Below are 22,223 nucleotides of genomic sequence, written 5' to 3' on the forward strand. Positions count from 1 at the left end.
CGCCTGATGTTTAGTTTTAAATTATTGGGTACAATGGACCACACAGACACTCTGGGCTTTCTGCAATTAAAGTAAGTCTCAAAACTGTTCCAGCAGTTGCCATCAGGACTAGCTCTAGGTCTTCTGTTATAAACAGTAGGCTGCTGCTTTCCTTTTGCCTTCTAGCTGCTCAGTCCTAATTTCTGAGTCGCAGTGTGAAGAAAAAAATTTATTTTTCCTCTTCCTTGCAGCTGGATGCTGCACTAGCACCGTACCTGGGAGAGCCCTCTGTGTTCTGCTGGGCCTTGGTGCAATATTCACCATTCTGTGACTCCCCCCCTGCCCTGGGCAGCCCATTCCAACTCCCAACAACCCCTTCTGCAAAGAAATACTTCCTAAGAGCTGGTCTAAGCCTGCCCTGGTGCAGCTTGAGGCCATTCCCTCTTGTCTTATCGCTTGTTCCTTGGCTCAAGAGACTCATCCCCCCTCTCTGCAAGTTGAACTGGCTCTTCTGGGCAGGAGCTGTTCAGACCTGCCTTTACTAAACATCAAAGGCTGACTCCTAAATACAACCACTATCAACATGAATGAGCAGAAGAGTTTCCTTTTGCTCTCACAAGCTTGGTGCTGGTAGGAGGAGGGGTCAGGGCTGAGCAGGTCTCTTGGCAGACTCGCGTGTGTTTAGTAGAAGCAGTTTGTGCTGCACTAGGCAGGGCTCTGGCTGAGCCGATCTCTGACCTCACTGGTGTGTGTTGGGAGCTGCAAGCCAGGCCCCAACCCCACTCACAAAGGACCATTAGCTGACTGCACTTCTAACTTCAGGCTATACTTTCCAAGCATGTAAAAACCCCTGATGGGTGTAAGATGCAATTTAAAACAAAGCAATTTAAACAAGCTTGTAAGTCGTGAGGACTTCACCCAGTGAAGGGGCACCTGCCTTATCCCAGGCACCTTCCCCTCCTTTGTGCAGGGGTTTGGAACCTGCGAGTCAGGATCAGTTCATAGCTGGAGAACAAAGCCACAGCACAGAGGCAACAAATCCTTGTGCGGTGAAACGGGAGGTAACAAATGCCTGTGGTTTAAGCAAACCTGCCCTGCTGCTAGATGGGATTATGAAATAATCTCGCCGGGTGGTCAGAGCTGCCTGCTCCAGGAGGTGGCGGGTCTCTCCTCACCTTTCCCGGGGCTGCTGCCTCGCTGCAGAAGAGCAGCTGCCCCGGACAAGAGCCTGCTCTGACCCTCGGGCTCCATTTTACCTTTGCTGTGGGAGGAGGATGAGTGTCAGGGGCCTGAAACCCATTGGCATGGGGCTCACCTGTGCCCCCCCCACCTCTGACTGCTCTCTTCAGCTGTAAAAGAAGAAAAGCTCTGTAAATTGGAAAAATGTTTTGGTTTTTTTTTTAAGCACTGCCTTGGTCTCATCCCCTTGTACTGCCTGGGGACACACTCAGGGCTTAAAGCAAGAAGAGCATCTTCGTTTTGTGTTGGTGTGGTGCCGGGAGCCCGACAGCCACTGACAAGCTGCCCCAGGGGCACCCCGGGATGGCATGGCCAACACCCCCCCGGTTATATATTAAATATATATAAAAAAACGTATTTTTGTGTGTGTGTGTGTGTCTGTCTGTCTCTGTGTGTGGCTTTGTTGAGCACATGTATATAAGAATATGTGTGACTGTATGAACAAGAGTGTGGACATGTGTATGAGACTACACATTTATTTATACATAGAATATTGCATATATAAAAGGTGTTTGTGAGCACTGGGTGTGGATGTGTGTCTATTTTACAGATACACTAGATTGTATCTTATAGATTATATGTAATATAAGTTATATGTTTTAGCTGCAAAGGTCTGTCAGCTCCTGTGTGTATAGAGAATGTATAACTATAGACTCAGACTCATTCAGGTTGGAAAAGACCCTCAAGATCATTGAATTTAACTGGTTTGGTTTTTTTTAAATACACACAGACATATAAAAATATATAACACACACATATAAAAATGTGTGTTATATAAAAGTTATATATGAGCATTATACGACAGTGCTATATGTTCTCTATTACATGTTTTATGTTATTGCATATTGAATAATTTTATTTATATATATTTATATATACACACCCCCATGAAAGGTGACACTCTGCATGCACAGTATAAAAATATGTATATAAAAGCATATGGTTCTATGTGGTTTAGATAGACTATATAGTATATATACTAGATAATATACATTATATGTTGCACTTACATAGTAATACATGCTATGTATTATATATAAAAAAGTTCTCTGAGATATGTGTGTGTGCAGAGTAAAAATAGATGTATGTATACAAAACAATAGATGGCTGTGTGAGAGCAAGAGTGTGTCTCTAAAATAGAGACAGTAGAATGTAATTAGTTACTGTATACATGTACCAGTATTGCAGTATAGACAAGAACAGGGGTCTGTCAGTGAGAGGGGGTGTACACACCCACAAGATGCAGCTATATTAGGTATTATCCGTGTACTTTACATATTAGATATATGAAAAAGGGCACCTGAGACTGTAGAGGACAAATATACATGTGTACAGATGTACAGAGCACAACTCTACCTCCGTATGTACGTAAACAGGAGACTCTGTGAGGATGTGTGGGGTTTTTATATATAATAGTTAATTATAAATAATGCTCTAATATGTAAGTGTATATAATATACAATATGTAGTAACATAATTATGTATTATAGAAATAGGATGAATAAGGGAGTGTCTGCATGAATGTGTGTATGAGTGTGTATATACATATATATAAAGGGTGGCTGTTTATGTGCATGCATAATTAACTACTATATATCTATATACACACACTATATTCTCCGTGTACTGTGGGTAGATATATAAAAGGTATATAATACATATTTTCTGTATACTGTATGTATATAAAAGGTGTAAAATATATATTCTCTGTATAATATGCAAATACATATAGGTGTATAATATATACTCTCTGTATAATATATAAATATATATTCTCTGTATACTCTCTCTATATAAAAATAGGTGTATAAAGGTGTGTGTGTGCACATGTGTACATGTATGTACATACATGTGTGTGTGTGTATAAAACCCCCCACAACTCTCCCCTGTTACAAAGCCACACTGCTTGGTTACTGTTTAATATAGAAACATTAAATTGATTCAGTCTTTTAGCAGAACAGACTCGGGATCCCGCGCCACGGCCCTGCGCCGGCCCCTCGCAGCCAAGCTCTGGTGCTTTGCCGGCAACACGAAGTGACAGACAGAGGAGCAGCTCGTCAGAAATAAATAAAGAACAAACCTTGGCTGGGATTTTACCTCTTCCCTAACTTTTGAGTGGTGGGTACTGGCTCCGGCCAACAGGAACCCCGGCTGAAGGGACAGCGGAGGGCAGCCCCACAAGTGTTCTCCAGCAGCCCCTCCTCTACCTCTTCCCACCCTTTCTGCTGCTCAGAGAATCCTCACACGACCTAGAAGCAGCAAAAGTATTTGGGGAAAAACAAAACGCTACATCCCGCCTCACCCAGGACTCTTTTTGTGGTTATTTGAAATTAATATCTAGGTCACACCACTCCGTGTTCTCTAAAAATTCTTTTTCCTTGGCCCGGGGCAGCGCCCGGCTCACCAGGATCAGTAACACAGACACGTCTGTTGGAAATAAGGTGACAGAGAGACGTGAAGGCTGTTCTGGGGGGTGCTGGCCACTGCTCCCCGCTGCTACTGGGGTTCAAAAGACACGACAGGCCACAGGAAAAGGTCAGTCATGATTTCATCTTTCCACAGGCAACGCTCTCCCTCTCGCTCCACGCCCAACTGCACTTTAACAGAATATTTACATGCTCTCCCACCATTTACAAAGAATTCCTGGCAAAACCCCTGTCGGACTCAATATGAATCACCGAAGAACAGGAGGGGACCGGACAGTCTCTTCACAAATTATCATAGTCATCATCATCTTCATGCTTCCTCTTCAAGGGATTCGCTTCATTGGATGTGTTCTGTGACGATACCATATTTGTAGTGATAAGAATGTTCTTTGGTCCAATTAACGAAGGATTAATCAGGACATTCTGAACTGTTGGAGTAGTTGGTGTGGCTGTGGGAAAAAAAAAAAAAAGATGTTGTTGAATGAAAAGCTTGAAAAAATGACAGTTGATTTTCCCACACTGAAACAGAACTTTCAAGCTAATAAAGCAGCATTCCAGCAGAACATTCCAGGCTGAAAACCCTGGAATGATCCTGAGAGAGAAGGAATTCAAAATGGGAATAAAAACTAGAAGTTCCTGGCATGACCAGAGAGAGGACTGCTGGCCTCCCGTAAGGAGACACAGAAGATGAGCAATATTAAAAAACAGAAGAGGTGAATGAATTTCCCACATTATTACTATAAATTAATTTCCGTTCTGCTAAAAAGAACGCCAGGAAGTGCTGCTGATCTTTACAGCTCGTGTTCTACCTGACTTGACAGCTGCCTGAGAAGACGGGATCTGTACGGTGAACCTCTGACCCGTCAGCGACACCGGGGTGCCAACTTTTGTTGAGACAGACACTGTTTGTGCTGAAGGTGTACCTGAAATGAGAAAAAAACTCAGTCAAAAGATAAATTAAGAAAAAAAAAACAAGCAAAACACACTTGCACTCATACATTTGCTTTCAAAGTGAAACCTATTATTTTCAAAGGAGTGGAGATACACAGGAACATCCTGATACTGGATAGGCAGGAGTCACACTTTCAGGCAGAACTGCACGTTTACTCAAGACCTGTAAAATTCCAGGCTACACACACGCTAATATTTAAGTGCACAGGCTAGTCATAAATCTATGAACCTTTTAAAAATTGATTTAATTTAATGCTATTTCACAGAATCATCTCGGTTGGAAATGCCCTTGAAGCTCCTCCAGTCCAACCATGAACCTCACACTGACCGTTCCCAACTCCACCAGATCCCTCAGCGCTGGGTCAACCCGACTCTTCAACCCCTCCAGGGATGGGGACTCCCCCCCTGCCCTGGGCAGCCCATTCCAACGCCCAACAACCCCTTCTGCAAAGAAATACTTCCTAAGAGCCAGTCTCTTTGTAGTTCAGCGTAGTGTTACAGCAAGGAAAAAAAACCTCAAACTTTTATTTCTTGAACAGCCTCTTCACATATAGAAGTTATCACAAATACAAAATAAAACCAGACAATGTCTTGCTGTATGTATCAAAGATCCCAATAATCTTTTTGAAATCAATTTAATTTTTCTGATGCTGTCAAATGATACTAAGTTCAGGTGACACCTAACATTTCCTCAGTGGTTGAAGCATGCTTTAAATTACTCCTCATTATTTTTTTTTCTCTCCATAAAATCACCATGAGAAACCCCAGCTGAGCTGTTTCTTACCTAAAGTAGGAGTGCTGGGCCGGCTGCTGACAGCACCAACGCTCAGGCGAGGGACCGTTATTCTTCCTGCTGAGGAAGAGACCTGTTGAGAGGGAACGCTCAGTTTAGCATCCCACGAGAAATGAACAGATCTTAAAGTGAAAAAATGAAATGGCTCTTCCTACAGAACCCCAGAGAGGCTGTTTCACAGCAGTTCTCAAACTCCTCAGGGTGGGAATGTCACCAGTGTGAGCTGGAGAGCTCCCGGGCCGCTGAGCTGGCAAACAGCACTCCCCTCCATCAGGTTAGTTTCTACCCAAAAGCATAACTGGAACATTTTAATTATTATTCCAAGGCACGTCCCATGTCAATATCTGGAACCTTAAGTTTAACTTTTAAGGTTTTTTCTTTAAAATGGGGGAAATAAATATGAAATCTGAGACATTCAACATTTTCTAGCAAGCAAAAAGTAAATCTTTTCCCTCTCAAGCAGAAACAACTGAGATATAAGCACAAAATACCCTTTAATACCTATACTAAAGCCTCGCTTTTTCCTTTTACAATCTGATATTCAACTTGGCAATTCTGCTTTAACACTAAAAAAACCTCACAGATGCATTTTATAATACACTCTGCAATGGAAACTAACTAGCAATAAGAATACTTGCAAATCCCTAAACACCACTGACCTAGTTTCAAACACTCCTTAGACATGCACAGGTCAGCATTTGCCCACCTGTACCCTGCAGAGGTGTGAAAAACTCCTAATTCCAATAATATTCCTGACAACAGTGTGAGCATTAGGTAAATCCTTCCCTGCCTAAAGCTCTTACCTTCTTCTGCAAGGACTTCAGCCTGTAGTTGGGAGCTGTCAAGCAGTATCTGTCAGGCGGGAGCCTAGGTCCAGAATAAGGCTTTATCAACGGCAACGGCGTCTGATTTTTCTGCCTTGCGATATCTAACAAGAACTGGAGAGACAGGGTTACACTCCCACCTGCAGTCTTTTTACCGTGTCCTGTTATTATCAGCACAGTTTTACTTACGTCTCTGGGAGGGGGGGATGTAAACGACTGGTCGGTTCGACACTGGATTGCCAACCTCACGTCATCTGCATCGACACTGGATTTCTTCGCGTGGCTCGAGTAAATTTTTGCGTCTTCCAGGATAGTAGTGACGTACCCTTTGAAAAACAAAACCTGGATTAAAATAAAGAAAACTTCCCCCTCCTGATCCCACCCAAAACACTACTTCCTCCAGGATTATTTTGAAAGACTGACAGTGTCACTGAAATCAGGAATAAACCCCTTAACCCCAACGTAGCATTAAGAAGCAGATATTTATTTGGCGCCGGGCGCGTGGGGGATCATTCCTCCTGACGTGCACACCCTAAAACAAGCGTTCATCCTTTATATACCTTAAAGACACGAATATTCGTACATTTTCTGAGAAATCTCCGCTTTTTCGCCTATCTACTACATTCCCATAACTCTGGCTTTGCAAAACCACACTGCACACGCGCGGGGGTCTCGGTGGTCATTTGGGCAGTTAGCTCCCTGCTCCTTTTTCCCTTTTATGGTCACGAGTCTTTTGAGGACAATTTCTCCTCCTCAGATGTTTCCCAACTCTGTCGTCTGGCCAAGCTGTATCCGCCTTGTCTGAGCAATTCTGCCAGGATGTGCCTATTCTCAAGGTTAGGATACCTCCTCTGTACACTTCCATCACTCATTGGCCTTGTTAAATTCAACGTGAATCACTTATTTGGTAAAAGAACTTCTCAGCAACAGGGGAGCCCCTCCCAGGGAAACACGACTGAAGACGGCATTTCCCTTCCCCACTCGGCGTTTCCCTGCACACCTCCCTCCCCAGGGGCAGCGCTGCTGCCCGCCAGCCCCCGGCCGAGCCCCCGGCCCAGCCCCGGGCCCAGCCCCGGGCCCAGCCCCCGGCCCGGCCGCCGCTTACTGTAGGCGAACTCCAGCATCTGGTTGATGACGCGCGGCTCGTACTCGGTGATGCCCATGTCCTTCAGGATCTGCGCCATCACCTGCAGGGCAGAGAGGCACCGCTCAGCCCCGCCACACCGACCCGGCCCGGCCCCGCCCGCCCGCCGCCGCCCCGCGGTACCTGCGCGTCTTTGGGCGCGCTCTTGGGGGACGCCATCTTCGCCGGCTCCATCGCTTCCGCCCGCCTCGGGCGGCCGCTTCCGGTCACGTGACCGGGGAAAGGCGCGGGGGCGCCGAGCGTGGCTACGGGAGCCGGGAGGGCGGCGGGGGCGGGGGTTGCCATGGAGACGCGGCCTGGCCGGCGGCGGCGCTGCGCGGGAGCGACCGTACCCCGGCAGCGGCTTGTGCGGGGCAGATGTTGCCGTTCCTCCGTCCTGTGCCAACGCAAATGGGGCCTCGAGGAGACCTTTAACAGCCACGGCACGAACGGCGGCTTCAGAGTCCACCGGCTGCCACGTGTGACCCCCCTCCGCGGGTGGGGAAGCCCAGGCCCCAGTGGCCCTGGAGCGAGCCCCTGAGCAACCTCCCCAGATCAGGCTGGTATTGAGTTAGGCGATAGGGCTTTTCTTATGCTTTTTATTTTTAAAACCTGTGTTTCTGTGATGCAGGAATTTTAATAAACATATTTGTGGAGGCAAAGCGATACAGGAGGACTCACACCAAGTCCAATGGGTTCAGGGAATTGTCCCCTGACCCCTTTGCTGCAGAACAGCCTTAGTGCCAGCTGTGTGTCCAGGGATGAAGCAGAAGGGTACGTTACTTCAGTAACGACTTTGATGGCCACTTTTTAAATTGTCAGCATTCCCTGGATTAAAGAAAAATGAGAGTATTGGCAGCAGGGCTGTTAAAGCTTGTTGTCATGGCAGCTGAAGGATCCCTACACACATTCCATGCAAGTCTCGTCAAAAGTTTCTCTCTCTGAGGCAAAACAGAACCCCCAAAAAAATGTTTTCTTGTGATTTTGTCAAAGATGGGGATTAGCAGCATACCAGAAGTTGCAATAGTGTTGTCATGAGCCGTGCCGGTCCAAGTGAAGCAAGGTCTGGAGGAAGCCGTGCTATCCGCACTGGGGCAGCTGATAGGACGGGGAAGAGAAGCCAAGCTCTGAGAGCGAGAAGAAATAAACAGCTGTTCACTTGTGATCCCTCTGATTCATGCTCGCAGTGCGTTGCAAAACATTCCAGTGGCAGCAAGACTCTCTACTTCTCATCTATCCCACGGAGGATGTTTAACGCCTGGATGCCGTACACTCAGCCCACTCGATGGAAATGCCACTTTCAACCTGTCTTGGCCTCTGTAGGTATGTGCTGAGCTGAGGGCTGGCAGCAGGATGGGTTTGCCAGGGATGGGGGGGTGCCAGACGTGGCATGACGGGGTCAGGGGCAGCCCAGCAGCTGCAGCGGTGGCTGGAGGAGCTGGAAAACCCGTGGCCAGCACGTGCCAGCGCGGGGCGTGCAGGCGGCCGGAGCGTCTCTGCTGAGGCGCTTTGGCTGGAAGCTCTGTAGCGTTACAGTCCAAGTCATTTGACTTTCATGAGTCAGAGTATATTACACGAAAACATCCTGCGAGGAGGGAAGGGAGGATGAATTCCAGACACTGACCTTAGACAACAAACAAAACCCACTTTTTTTTTTTCCCCTTGTTTTAGGGAAGAGGGGGAGGATAGCTCTTCCACCACAGAGTGGATGCAGGCTGTGGATCAGGCCGAAACTTGGCATCGTCACACCGTCTGCTATCGCTGCCGTTTAATCCTGATGCAGGAAAAAACAAAGTTATTTCATTCTGCCAAAGGTCTCTGGGTTTACTCCCAAAAGCAGCCAGAGCCCCTTCTGCCCCCCCCAGATCTCCTGTCTGTGCTGTGACCCCCCCTTCCCACCAGCCCTGCTGCCCAGAGGTGACTTTCCAGGCTGAGCAGCACGACCAAGAGCTGCACCATTTCAGCCTGGAAACCAGTGGCAAGGAGAAGACACGGGAGAGCCCGTTTCCACAGGGGAGATATTTGTCCCTGAGGCCACAGATGCCTTCTGGGCGCTGCCTGGCCCTGCAAGCTTCCTCCCCACTGGCAATCCTGCGGCAGAGCCGTGCTGTGAATTTCCAAATTTCTGTGAATTTTCTTCGCTCTGCTGAGGGAACATCATTTGTGAGTTAAACATTGGGAATTTCTTCTTAGACAGGTTTTGTGGAGGTCTTTAAGGTGCAGCGAAGCCTGCCACACAGACTGCTTGTCTTTTTTTGAGGTGTTCAGGTACTTAAATCTCTTGAAAAAAAACCCCACACAGCCAGCACTTCTGCCTCTTGGAAATGGCAGCAGAAATCTCCCTAACGCTGGAACCAAGGCTCTGTCAACACAATGCAGTGACTGTGTTCAGCGCTGACCTTTTGAGCCCAAATCCCACACTCTTTGACTCTCCAAAATCCTGCCTTTTGAATAGTCCTTCAGACAGGAAAAACTGTGAAGAGCAGAGCTCCAAGGAGACTGGGGGGAGGTTTATTTTGTACCAGGTACCCCGCTCTCTTCTGCCAGCGCCCCAGTTCCCAGGTGATGGAGGAATTTCCATGGCTGGACCCATCCCGCGGGTGAGCCGAGCGCCCTAGGCAGCCTCCCCGGTGCCGAGTGTCCCTGCTGTCTCCGGCTGCCTGCAGTTCACCTCCAGCTCCCCAGGGCTGAGTTTTATCCCCTGGCGCTGGCCCCTTTTCCCCTTGCCTCCCCCGCCATGGTGCTTTCCGGCTTGTCATCTCTGATCTTTTCTAAAGTGGAAAGTAAATCAGGGCGAAGTGTCAGACTGTCTCATTTTGAAGACTGATGGTCAAATAAAGGCTTTCCCGTCTTATCTCAATAATGGTATTAAAGCACCAGCGGTAGAAATTTCTCACTCAGCAGCATATGCTGGGGAGGAGCTCAAGGGGGAAAGGCCCTAAGTAAACACTGAATGATGGAAAATTATGTAACCAGCCCAAATGGGCTAATTAAATTTCCAGTATCGAAGAACTCTTCTACCCTACTTGGTAACTGCAGGCACTTTTTGCAGGCTAAGGAGAAAAGCAGAGTGTGGGGGGGTGTGCGTATTTAGTGCCCCATTAGCGGTGTGTAGGTGGAGGAAGGAAGATGGATGACCACAGAATGGGCAATGGCCCCAAAAAGTCAAGTGGCCCCTGCCGATTTCCTCAGAAACCGGGGACCTCCGGCACCCCAGGGACCTCCCAGCACAGCGGCAAAGCGTGGGGACTGCCTGCCAGCTGCCCCGCTCCTCGGCGGAGCCGCGCACAGACTCCGCTTCAGCCTCGAGGTTTCTCCTCGCGGCGCTCGTGGGCGCTGGAAGGATCTGGCCAAGCACCGGGCGGCTCCGAGAGGCTCTTCCCATCCTGCTCCCGTCGGGAGGAGCGCATCTCTTCGCGGTTCCTCCGCCATCGGGCCGCATCCCGCTGCCAGACCTGGCTGTGTGGGATCCACAGGACGTGAACAGAAATGTTAAAAAGTGGCCCTTTTCCAAACGCTGCGCAGCTGAGGGTAAATATCAGCATGGCAAATATTATTTTATAACGGTCAATATTTTTAAAAGGTTGTGTCCAGCGAATGCTGGATGTGTGACTCTGATATTCCTTTGCTTCTTGTAAAACGGACTAATTGGTGCTTGGGTATTTATCTTCATCAGCCAAATGGTTATGAACGTAATTTTTTTAACTGATCACGTAAGAATCGTCACGTAGATGGTCGGTGCTTGTGCACTCGCCTCGAGACGTGCCTCTCTCTTACCATCACCTGGGTTTGTCGAGGGGGGAGACGGAGCCAGCCCTGCCCTCGCCTTTGAAACCAGACATGGGCTCCCACTCAAATCACAGCTATTTCAGGAATGACACGGGCTCCTCTGAAGATCAATCTTTTTCTTTGTTTGACGTCCATATTTTGGTGCCCGTGACTATAATTTCCATCATCCTGTTTTTCTTGGGGGTTTCAGGGAATTTGATAACAATCGTTATCTTCAGACGCTCGCAGGAGATGAGGACGACAGTGAACATGTACCTGTCCAGCATGGCGCTGTCGGACACGCTCATTTTCCTTGGCCTGCCTTCGGACCTCTACCGCCTTTGGAAGTACAAACCCTACATATTTGGGGATTTTCTCTGCAAATTCTTCATTTACCTGAGCGAAACGTGCACGTACTGCACCATCCTGCACATCACCACGGTCAGCGTGGAGAGGTACTTCGCCATCTGCTTTCCCCTGAAAGCCAAAGCCACTGTCACCAAATACCGCGTGAAACGGGTCATCCTGGCACTGTGGGGCTGCTCCCTCCTCACCGCCGGCCCCATCCTCTTCCTCTTCGGGGTGGAACACCCCAAGGGCAGTGTGCCCCAGGAGAGCCGGGAGTGCAGGTCCATCGAGCACATGGCCCGCACGGGGCTGCTCGAGACGATGACCTGGGTCTCCACCATTTATTTCTTCCTGCCCGTGCTGTGCCTGACGCTGCTCTACGGACTCATCTGCAGGAGGCTCCGGCGGAGTGGGCAGCGGCTGCCAGGCTGCCAGGCCACGGGCAGGAAAAGGGCCCACACACAGACTGTCAAAATGCTGGGTAAGGGTGGTTTCGAAACAACTACAACTCCCTGAAAGGAGGGTGCAGAGAGGGGGGATGAGTCTCTTGAGCCAAGGAACAAGCGCCAGGACAAGAGGGAATGGCCTCAAGCTGCGCCAGGGCAGGGTTAGACTGGCTCTTAGGAAGTATTTCTTTGCAGAAGGGGTTGTTGGGCGTTGGAATGGGCTGCCCAGGGCAGGGGGGGAGTCCCCATCCCTGGAGGGGTTGAAGAGTCGGGTTGACCCAGCGCTGAGGGATCTGGTGGAGTTGGGAACGGTCAGTGTGAGGTTCATGGTTGGACTGGAGGATCTACAAGGGCATTTCCAACCGAGATGATTCTGGGATTCTGTGAAACCCAATCGGAAGAGCTGCACCCCCCCCCTTTAATCCCTCCCAGGGGGCATACGGCGACGTGGGGGTTGATGGAGAGGAGCTGCGAAGCATGCAGGGTTACACTGATTTCAAATCAATGGGTTTACACTTAATTTGTGTTCCTGACTCTTCCTGGTAAGAAGGTAAGCTGCCGGCTCTTTGGGCAGGGAAGCAGCTCAGCATGGCTTCTGGTTTTGAGATCACATTCCTCGTGCATATCCCCCCATCCCCGACCCTTAAATCTCCAATTTAAAGAAACTGGAAAATTCTGTGACTTCAAACCAGGCACTTCCCCTGCTGTGGCAAGGAGAGGTTTTAAAGCAATTTCCCCTGCAAAATTTCTTTAGTGGCTATGGCTTCGTCCAGGATGGCAACAACCCACCTGAGCTGGGCTTACCCAACCATGACCTTCATCCCGTGCCAGGCTGTCTGGCATCCCAAAACCAGGCAGGTTTGGGTCTCCCCCCTTCCTCCCCATCCCTCCGCCCACTCCCTCCCAAGCTGCCCCCCCCAAATCCTCAGCAGGGAAGCAGCAGCCCCCATGACTAGAGATACCCGCAGTAAAACATAGCGCAGCTACCCCCGGGTGTTTCCTGCCAGGTTTTACTTATCGCACACTCTGCTCTCCCCTCCTCTTCCTCAGTGCCTCGTACTACTCCCCTTGGCTCCCCTTTTCCTCCCCGATGCTGCAGGAGGTGACACAGATTTTCAGGGCAGTAAAACTGAAGTACAGGGCTGCTTTGCCCCCGCCTGATTTGATTCCTTTGTCTCCGCTGGACAATGCTGGGCGTAGAGAGCCCTATTTAATTGCAAACAATTAATTTTGTGTGCAACCTTAAGTCCTCGTTGCTTGAGATTACCAGTAAGCACAGCACGAAAGTAGCTGGGCAAGGCAGGAGGTTCTGTCCTTGCTGGGTTAAGCTTAGCAAGCTCCTGCCTTGGCACTTAAATAGTTTAGAGGCAGAATAAACCGCTCGAGGTGACTGGAGTGTGTTTTCTCCCTCTTCAGCCACCGTAGTCTTGGCCTTCGTGCTGTGTTGGCTCCCGTTCCACGTCGGCCGCGTCCTCTTTGCGCAGGGCGAACTCCTCCTGTACGACCTGACGCAGTACTTCAACCTCGTCGCCATGCTCCTCTTCTACCTGGGCGCCTCCATAAACCCCGTCCTTTACAACGTCATGTCACCCAAATACAGGAGAGCCATGAGCACCATCCTGCACCACAACCGAACTCGGCGCTGCAGGAGCCTGACCAGGAGCGAAAAAGTTTCTTCTGAAGGTACCGAACTTGGTTCTTTCACGTCAACCGCTCAGCGCTGACTCAGTTCTCACAACCCGGGCGTTTTGCCAGCTGTGGTGCGGGTTAAAACCCAGACTGACTCTGCGTGTGGAGACTGGAACAAGTTTTAAGGCTGGCCTTTTGGCTTTCCTCGCACTCTGTTTCCCGAGATAGGTTTGAACCATTTTAGGACCATTTTAGGAGGGTTGGGGTCAATTCACGTTAATCCCACCCAGAGGGGCAGGCTGAGCTCTTCAGTGGACTTACCAACCCTGCTGTCAGGCTGAACTATCCACAAGGCTCCGCTGAAGGGGTTTGTCTCTGTTTTTGAGGACCATTTTGTTAATCACAGACCTGTGAAAGTGAATTCAAGTGACTTTCTTCCCCCAGAAGCCGAGAGCATGCAAGCAGAGGGGAAAGGCGGGCAGCTGTTTGCTCTCAGCCAGCGTTAAGAAACACCACCTGTGAGGTACTTGCAAGGAAAGTGATAAGCCATGACTCACTGCGGGACTGGGAACGCGTTTTCCCTTCTTCCTTGAGGCCGATTTATCGCTCACGAGTCGCTTCCCTCACTTCCCGCCCTTTATCTTGTTCTTTATTCAATGCAGCAGCCGAGCCAGAGCCCTCCCGACCACCCAGAAAAGGGCTCCGGGAACGGCTGACACAGCTCTGGGGAAAGAGAAAGAGGAGGGCAGTGTCAGGCACTGAGGTTCCCGCAAATAATTCTTCTTCCAGAAAGATTTTAAAACGGCTCTTAATGACCCGTAGTAACAAGGCTAAAGCACATTCACCCGGAATTCCAGACCAAACAGCTGCTCCCCGGTAAGTAAAATCCGCAAAAAACACACAACAGCCCCATGGTCAAATTTGAATACATTTGTATTATTTATTGGCTGTATTAAATATATTATCTATTTGATAGTTACAATTTAGTAATACAATGCATGGCAGCTTTAACATAAGTTTGAGATACCTCAAAATTACAATACAAGGAAACTGCAGATACCTAAATACATTAATGCCACGAGGGTCTATCACTCTGGAATGGAGAACAGCTGCATTGCAGGGGGCTTGCCTGGATATTTGCTGGAAACGTAACTATTTTGTGGTGATTGCAAAAGACCTTTCACTTTTTAGGAGTCATGACTTGTTAGTATTTACTCTGCAATCCTAATTTATCTTTTAAAATTACCGGAAATATTATTGCCAAATAAACCTCTACAAAGTTCGTTCTAAGAGTTAAAGAAATAACCCTTTGGCAATAGAGATTTGCTGAAGGCAGTCTTATTTGCTAAAAGTAGACTAAGAAGAGAAATAAAGACAGATTGTAAACTTCTGCAAACTAAAGACTAATATCTGTATAAAACTCTTTCCAACACTGGAGGGAGAGATTTCTATGATATAATAAATGATTAACTTAAAGTTCTGCTACAAGTAGAACAATACATTCAAACATACATTTTTCCAGGACTTTTAATCAAAATAAATAGAGTACAAAATGAAGAGTACATTTTGAAAAGATTAATTTCAGATTGCACCATAAATCTACTTTTAAGAGTATTAAGCGATACTATGTCATAATTTAGGTTTTCCACATCTGAAATACAACACAATGCCTCAAACTATAACGCAACATTATTCATCAACTGCCATAGGAGAAAGACCCTTAAAGTGATTAATTACTGGAAATACTTAGCCTGTAGCACTATCACATCCAACATTCCACGTACAAGTGCATTGCTCTGATGTAGATAAAGTGTAGCCGTAGTCTTTGCAAAATACGCTAAATCTACCTTTCTGTGGCGTATTCCAAATGCTGTCGGGGCAGACCCGGTCTGAAACGCGTTTGAAATTTGTGAGTTCCAGCTTTCAAAATATTGGCTATAAAGGAGACAGCTGTCAGACTCATCTTCAGGTATTCACAAGCAGATTGAACAAGAACAGTCAAATGTAGTGCACAGTGTCCACAAAAAAACACCCCCCCCAGACAAACAGGACGAGTTTCAGAAAAGTTCCTGGCAGGCTGAACATTCCCATCTAGAAAACAACGGAATGTGAAGCTGCTACCCTGGGATAGCAAGTCATTTAAAACATTGTATAAATGTTATCTAAAAAGAGTTCTTCCATGTACAATTTGATAATTCAGATTAAGTTAGAAGGGCATCCAAAAGCAGTTTGAACTTTTTTTATTTTTAGGTTAATAATAGTACAAAAACATTTGCTCAGTTTGAGCCAAATAGTGTAACATTTACCATAAATGCACTCTTTCTCCTTAAAGACACTACCTGTGCTCTCCTGAAAACACTGCAAAGATTTCATCAGGAGCACAGGAAATTACTTTTCTCTCAGGCACTGAGAGTGAAATGTGGATTGGGCCGACAGCAGAAAGCATTTCATTCAGAAATGTACAATAGGAACGGGGCCTTTTCTGCCGTGTCACGTACGAACGCCTCTGCGGTACGTACATCGCGTCCTGCTAACGTCTGGATTAAAAGTCTAAAAACGCTGGCACCCTCTAACGCTTGAAATGACTATTACTGAATCCGAAATATTAAAATAACTGTAAAGTAGTAATATCACTAAGTCAATATTCTGCTTTCCTCCTACAGTATAGTAAATGTGGTATGCTCTAGTAATGTTCTGCTCGAAGCGGAAGCGGTTGTGCTGCTGTATTTCCTGGATACCAAACTACAACAAATACCCGATTAAATCTGCGCATCGACTACCACTGCTCTAGTTGGACTTGAAGGGACTCGTCCCATCGACGCCTTCTCTCCCCCACTGCCCAGAGGCCCCCGCTTTGAATTCGGAGAGAGGAAGAGTGTGCGCACCCACCGGTGGGCACCGTAAGGCAGTTGTTTTGCTGTTTCATGAACAGCTAACCCTGATTACAGAGGACCCAGGATTACCCTTTCTACAAGAAATCTGTGTTCAGTATTTGGAAAGGATCTGCCAACCCAGCCTCACTGTTAGCCAGCAGCAAAAGTGGAAACGCATGTAACTATACGTTCCCAGCTAGGATTTTAATTAGAACTAACCATAAATACCCGAAGTAGCTTCTGTACAAAAAGCTGAGGACTGAACAGGCTCTCGTCTACTTGATTACAAAGTACTGGATAACGACAGCAAACAGAATGGCCACCACGGCAAACCCGCAGAGCAGAACGATGGCGATGAAGCGCTCCTCGCGCAGCGTCTTCCTCGTCTCCGCCAGCTCCGTCGTCAGATCGGCGCAGGGTGGAACCAGCTCTTGCTTCTGAGATGAGAACACCGTGCTGGGACTGTAGGGTCCGTACAGTTCCGGGGAGCCAGCAGAGTCCTGGGACTGCCGGCCGGCGCAGACTCTGATCCGATATTCACAGTTTGTCTGCAGGCTCGTGAGGCGGAAGGAGGTCTCTGGTCCCTTGTACACCTGGGCAGGGGCAGAGAGAACCAGCTTACGCAGGATTCCTCTCACAAACCGTATGCGACACTTCCTATTCTGCTTTACAAGCTGAAGTCGTCCTCTTCAAGCCAACTTAATGAAAATCTCAGCTTTTAATTCTGAAGAATTTGGGATTTCATTTTTGTGTCAATAAGCCAAACCTTCCTGCCACACCCCACACTGACAGACCTGGATTGTGAAGCTCAAAAAAAAATCATTCTGCACAACTACAGTTCCATACAGCTCCCCCCAAACGTGGGGCAAACGCTGCCTAGGATTTAACAAAAACCGTATGATTTAAGAATCAGAAGAGCCCAGAGAAGCGCTGGAAGAGGATAAAGCAGCGTTACCCCACTTCTGGAGAACCGGCTCCCCCCACGCCTCTCAAGGCCGCGCGGGCAGTCACTCGCCCCCACAGCATGCGCAGAGGCTCATCAGGGAACTGGAGCTTTATGCTCCTTCAGCCGGGGCCGCGTGGAGGCAGGACCCTGCCCTGGGAGCTGCCCCCCTCCCTCGCAAAAGTCTCCCCGAGAGAAACTGCCTGAGATGGAAAATGAAGCACCCTGGCAGTCAGGATTGTAGAGTCCCTTCCCGAAATGAACAGTACCCCTGGCACTAGCACCACCAAACAGAACCTCTACCTTAAGTACAGACATCTTTTAGTGCAGTAATTGTTCAAAGTGAAAACCCCTCGAGTTTATTTTGTGAAATAAAAGGTACCTGATCAAACTCTCTCCCAGCAGCGAGCTGAAGGATGTAAACAATGGAATCTCCTTTCATCGGCGGTAAAGGTTCCCATGTGATTTCATAAGTGTTTTCTTCCAGCTGGTTGGCTTTGGGTGCTGGAAAAAAAGTGATTTGTTGGTATTTTAGAAAAAGAGAACAATGGTCTCTACAAGTGTTGTTCTTTTTTCAATCAGAAGAAAAGGTCCAAAAGGGTCAATTATTACAGGGACTCATTTTCACAGTTAATGTGGCGCAGGGGCACCATTTTCAGTGACAAGGAAGTTCCCCCACTCCGGCCTTAAGTACACTTTGTTTTCGCACTTTTTCCATTTAAAATGTTTCAGCCCTAATGCAAGTGACTGGGCAGTAAATTGAAAAGATTAAGGTTTTTCCAATGTATTTGTTAACAAGGTGGAGATAACTGTCATTCCTAGAGGTAACAGCCATTCCAATGATTTTAAGCAATTAAGATTTGTTTCATTCTACTTTGCTCTATTTCATGACATAAGCTTAAAAAATGATCACCCTAATATCTGTAGGTTACACTTGTCTTTCAAGCTGGCATCTAATGCTTGTACACATGAGCAAGCACTTCGAATCGCTGCAGAAAACAGCATTTATGTCCGGGTATCTCCAGAGCTGAAATTACAAGTGTTATAAACAATCAGTGACTTTTCCTGCAGGAAATCAGCATTCTGATCTTCAGAATGACTTTCCCTAATGGCAATCTTTAATGTTCATACTAGAAAGTGCAGGTCGGAGGAATGTATTTGTGTTTCTCATTTACCTACGGGCTGTTGTAACCCCTATCAAGTGATAGATAACCCTGAAAAACAACTTTCCAGTTGCAAGAAGGTAGAAGAAATCCTCCCTGCACGCTGGTCCTGCGCCAGCAGAGCCTCTTACACCCAGAGAAAGCCCCTCACAGCTGGGCTCTGTTCCCCGACCCACAAATGCCCCGGAAGGACGCTGGGCTGGGAAGGGCCAGGTTGCAGCATTCGCTGTAGCAGGGCAGGCGCTCGCAGCCATCCCTGGCGCAGCGTGAACTCACCTTTCAGAGATGCGGGCGGAGACTTGGTTGTAGTGAAAGCGTAAACTTCAGAAAACCCTCCCTCTCCAGCATCGTTATACGCCTGGATTTTAAAATAGTACGTAGTGGATTCACTGAGCCGCTGTACCTTGTATGTATGACAAGGACCGTTATAAACAGTAACAAACCTGTAAGAAAAACACAGAATACGCACAAATGACAAATCACAAATCTGTACGTCGCTATCCTACGCGGGACGTTTTCACCTCTAACGCCAGAACAAAACACTGACACTACATGGCAGGTGCCCCAGGCTCCTCCACATGATGATTTGAGGCGGTTTGAGCTCTGCCGCAGCCATCAACAGGTCAGGCTGTGCCCTCAGTCGGTGCCACACACCCCTCACACTGCAGGGAGGCTTAATTCAGGCTCAGGAAGTGTTCTGAGAGCCTGGCTAGGCACTGAGCTACAGCCACACGCAGGCTGACGCGACCGCTCTCTTCATTTGAATCAAGAGAATAACCCTGGTATGTACTAAACCAGTTGGAATTTCAAGTTAAAAACAGCCGTCAACCCCATGTTTTGTTTATGCAAACTGGACTTCATTTTAGTTTCCAAAAAATAAAGAACTGGCCACATAGGAAGATAGTAAGATATTACTATTTAAATAAATAGTATTTACTGTTTACAAGCAAATACTAGTGCAACAGCATCAGCAGCATTTCTGGTTGAAAGATGGGATGCAAAAATGTGAACTAAGGGGCAAACTTTGGGGTGCCCAAATGACTTAGCTGGCTGAGCCAGCAGTGTGCCCAGGTGGCCAAGGCGGCCAATGGTATCCTGGCTTGTATCAGCACTAGCATGGCCAGCAGGGACAGGGAAGGGATCTCACCCCTGTGCTCGGCACTGGTGAGGCCGCCCCTCGATGAGTGGGTTCAGTTTTGGGCCCCTCACTCCAAAAAGGCCATTGAATGACTCGAGCGTGTCCAGAGAAGGGCAACGGAGCTGGTGCAGGGTCTGGAGCACAGGTCTGATGGGGAGCGGCTGAGGGAACTGGGGGGGTTTAGTCTGGAGAAGAGGAGGCTGAGGGGAGACCTCATGGCCCTCTACAACTCCCTGACAGGAGGGTGCAGAGAGGGGGGATGAGTCTCTTGAGCCAAGGAACCAGCGCCAGGACAAGAGGGAATGGCCTCAAGCTGCGCCAGGGCAGGGTCAGACTGGCTCTTAGGAAGTATTTCTTTGCAGAAGGGGTTGTTGGGCGTTGGAATGGGCTGCCCAGGGCAGGGGGGGAGTCCCCATCCCTGGAGGGGTTGAAGAGTCGGGTTGACCCAGCGCTGAGGGATCTGGTGGAGTTGAGAATGGTCAGGGTGAGGTTCGTGGTTGGACTGGAGGAGCTTCAAGGGCTTTTCCAACCCAGATGATTCTGGGATTCTGTGACTTGCTAGTGCAAACAGAAGTGAAGAATGCTGAAAACGTCTTAAAAAGTTGGTACGAAATTGTAAAGCAACAACATCCTTCATGTTCTGATTATCTCACCTGCCAAACCTGTCCTCCATCTGCAAGTTGAATTGCGTAGGGTTGGTAATTAAAGCTCTGCTCGGACCTTCACCCCATTTAAGTTTAAGGCTCTGGTAGCTGAAGACCACACATTCAAGATGAGGAGGGTCAGGAGGTAGTGGTTTCGTTTTGGCTTTAATGGAATGACTGAACGGCCCAACTCCAAAGCTGTTTATGGCCTGTATTCTGATCCTAGAAATGGGAGAAGAGCAGCTACGTGGTTAACTTACTGAGGGCCTGAAAAAACGCGAGGTAATAAAGCAAGAGGTAAAATTTGTAAAGAATATATCTCCAAACAATAAAGCAATTAAAATGCAGTTAGGAATTAACTATAAGAATAATCTACTTCAAAACGAGTCAACATAATTACGTTGTTTTCAACATAATGAGGCTTCGGTGTTTCTCAGCATTGTTCAGGTTTATTCAGTGAACAAGCTCCTCCATGTTAACCCAAACCGTTTGCCTCCCATGGACGCTGCAGAACCATAATCTGAGCTTAGCTTAAACCAAGACTAAGCATCAACACCAGGACAGCTGCTCTACTCTCACCCCTCCAGTCACCCTCTTTTGACGAGATACTGACCATCCCATTTCATGCATTGCTTCAGAATAAAAAATCCTAAACCCAGAACATTTAGAATAAAGCCTTGGCTTTGAGACAGAACGTTAATCCTAACACAGCAATCTTAACTCTTGCCACTAAAACATCACAGTTTGATTCTGGATAGGACAATTTTATTTTGTTTTTTCGGAGTTGCAGAGTGAATTAGGCAAATAATCTGTAAGCTGAATGAAAAATTGCTCTAAAAATGTAAAACACTACCCTCAAAGCTACTGAAAAACCTACAAATGTGGTTTCAGAATAAGATGATTAATTATTACCTGTACAGAGTGTCAGGCAGCAGGTTCTCAAGAACATGGCTTGTACTTCTTCCAACAGTTAGGAGCTGCTTTTCCCCATATTCTATATTATATCCAGTGATCTCTGACCCATGACAACACGGTTCCTCCCATTGAATTGCAAGGCACGTTGATAAAGGAAGAGAAATTTCCATTTGATCTTCCTCAAGTAAATGCAGATCGGCCACTGCCGCAGGCACTGACGCAGGGGTTGTCACCACGCCGGTCTCGCCGAACAACCCCACTCCAGCCACGTTCACAGCCTGAGAGACACCATGTATTGTCTGCTGAGTCTACATTTTAATAACCACAGTCATCACAGCTATCGTGTGTCCTTTTGCACGTTATTAAAGGCAGTTTGGAAGAGAAGGAAAAGTGTCCCACATAAAATGTAAATATGGCAAAATGTCTGGTGTTTAATGCAACGCTAGATCTAAATTTCATTTCTAGAAACATGTAGTTTGGAGGGACGGGGGAGAAGACGACATTTTACCAATTACCTTCTATATTGCATTAGTAGGTGACAGTAGATAATTTTATTCATCTCTAGCTGAACGTTTTCTTCCAACTGTATGTACTTGTTCCTTTGCTTAGGAACACATAACAAATGGCTTTTCATACCTGGACTCTGCAGTAATATGTGGTCGCAGGTGTGAGACCTTTTACTTCATAGCTCTGGCCCGGGCCGGTGTAAACGATGTGCATCGCTCCTTCCGCCTGTCCCCAGTCCAGCCTGTACTCGCTGATCTCTGCGCCGTTGCACGCCGGGCTCTGGGGGTTTAAGGGATAAATTTTCCTTCAGCTAGTGCACACAGGCACGTCCACCATCCCGCCGTGATCTCCCGTCACACCCGACGGAGGCGCTGGAGGAGAAGCACTGGGGCTGAAACCCGAGGTCTCCTCCCCCACAGCCAAGGGCAGGATTTTAAGTTCAGCTTGTTAAAAGGTTTCCATCTAGACACGTGGCTGTAACACCGACCAGAATTCTGAATGACTCACCATCTCT

General features: G+C 47.6%; 3 protein-coding genes across 5 annotated transcripts in view; 1 reads left to right on the forward strand and 2 right to left on the reverse strand.

Moving 5' to 3' along the window:
• Window positions 1-3,121: 3,121 nt before the first annotated feature.
• Window positions 3,122-7,538, reverse strand: TAF9B (TATA-box binding protein associated factor 9b). Its single transcript, XM_074882908.1, has 7 exons — window positions 7,480-7,538; window positions 7,318-7,399; window positions 6,402-6,538; window positions 6,192-6,326; window positions 5,380-5,461; window positions 4,454-4,567; window positions 3,122-4,093 (listed from the first exon to the last, which is right to left on the reverse strand). The coding sequence occupies exons 1-7, from the start codon at window positions 7,528-7,530 to the stop codon at window positions 3,927-3,929; spliced, it is 768 nt and encodes a 255-aa protein (XP_074739009.1). The 5' UTR covers window positions 7,531-7,538; the 3' UTR covers window positions 3,122-3,926.
• Window positions 7,539-9,286: 1,748 nt separating this feature from the next.
• Window positions 9,287-16,344, forward strand: LOC141949072 (growth hormone secretagogue receptor type 1-like). The gene is made up of 3 exons (XM_074882260.1): window positions 9,287-11,932; window positions 13,314-14,402; window positions 16,190-16,344. The coding sequence occupies exons 1-2, from the start codon at window positions 11,176-11,178 to the stop codon at window positions 13,619-13,621; spliced, it is 1,065 nt and encodes a 354-aa protein (XP_074738361.1). The 5' UTR covers window positions 9,287-11,175; the 3' UTR covers window positions 13,622-14,402; window positions 16,190-16,344.
• Window positions 14,442-22,223, reverse strand: part of LOC141949071 (fibronectin type-III domain-containing protein 3a-like) — a 49,964-nt gene continuing 42,182 nt past the window's right edge. For all 3 annotated transcript variants that reach the window (XM_074882259.1, XM_074882257.1, XM_074882256.1), the window contains 6 exons: window positions 21,839-21,988; window positions 21,200-21,480; window positions 20,297-20,509; window positions 18,782-18,948; window positions 17,725-17,846; window positions 14,442-16,992 (listed from right to left, as the gene is read on the reverse strand). In XM_074882259.1, coding sequence (XP_074738360.1) covers window positions 16,675-16,992; window positions 17,725-17,846; window positions 18,782-18,948; window positions 20,297-20,509; window positions 21,200-21,480; window positions 21,839-21,988 — 1,251 coding nt within the window. In that variant the 3' untranslated portion in view covers window positions 14,442-16,674. The remainder of the gene's footprint in view (window positions 16,993-17,724; window positions 17,847-18,781; window positions 18,949-20,296; window positions 20,510-21,199; window positions 21,481-21,838; window positions 21,989-22,223) is intronic.

The sequence above is a fragment of the Strix uralensis genome, chromosome 13, assembly GCF_047716275.1.
Source record: "Strix uralensis isolate ZFMK-TIS-50842 chromosome 13, bStrUra1, whole genome shotgun sequence".
Taxonomy (NCBI): Eukaryota; Metazoa; Chordata; class Aves; order Strigiformes; family Strigidae; genus Strix; species Strix uralensis.

Bases quoted from the DNA above. Each gene is read 5' to 3' on its own strand.
- TAF9B (XM_074882908.1), bottom strand. From the start codon at position 7,530: ATGGAGCCGGCGAAGATGGCGTCCCCCAAGAGCGCGCCCAAAGACGCG. The intron at 6,327-6,401 runs GTAAGTAAAACT...CTGTCTCTCCAG, and splicing joins CATCCCCCCCTCCCAGAGAC to TTCTTGTTAGATATCGCAAG. The intron at 5,462-6,191 runs GTAAGAGCTTTA...CCCTCTCAACAG, and splicing joins TGAAGTCCTTGCAGAAGAAG to GTCTCTTCCTCAGCAGGAAG.
- LOC141949072 (XM_074882260.1), top strand. From the start codon at position 11,176: ATGGGCTCCCACTCAAATCACAGCTATTTCAGGAATGACACGGGCTCC. The intron at 11,933-13,313 runs GTAAGGGTGGTT...CTCCCTCTTCAG, and splicing joins ACAGACTGTCAAAATGCTGG to CCACCGTAGTCTTGGCCTTC.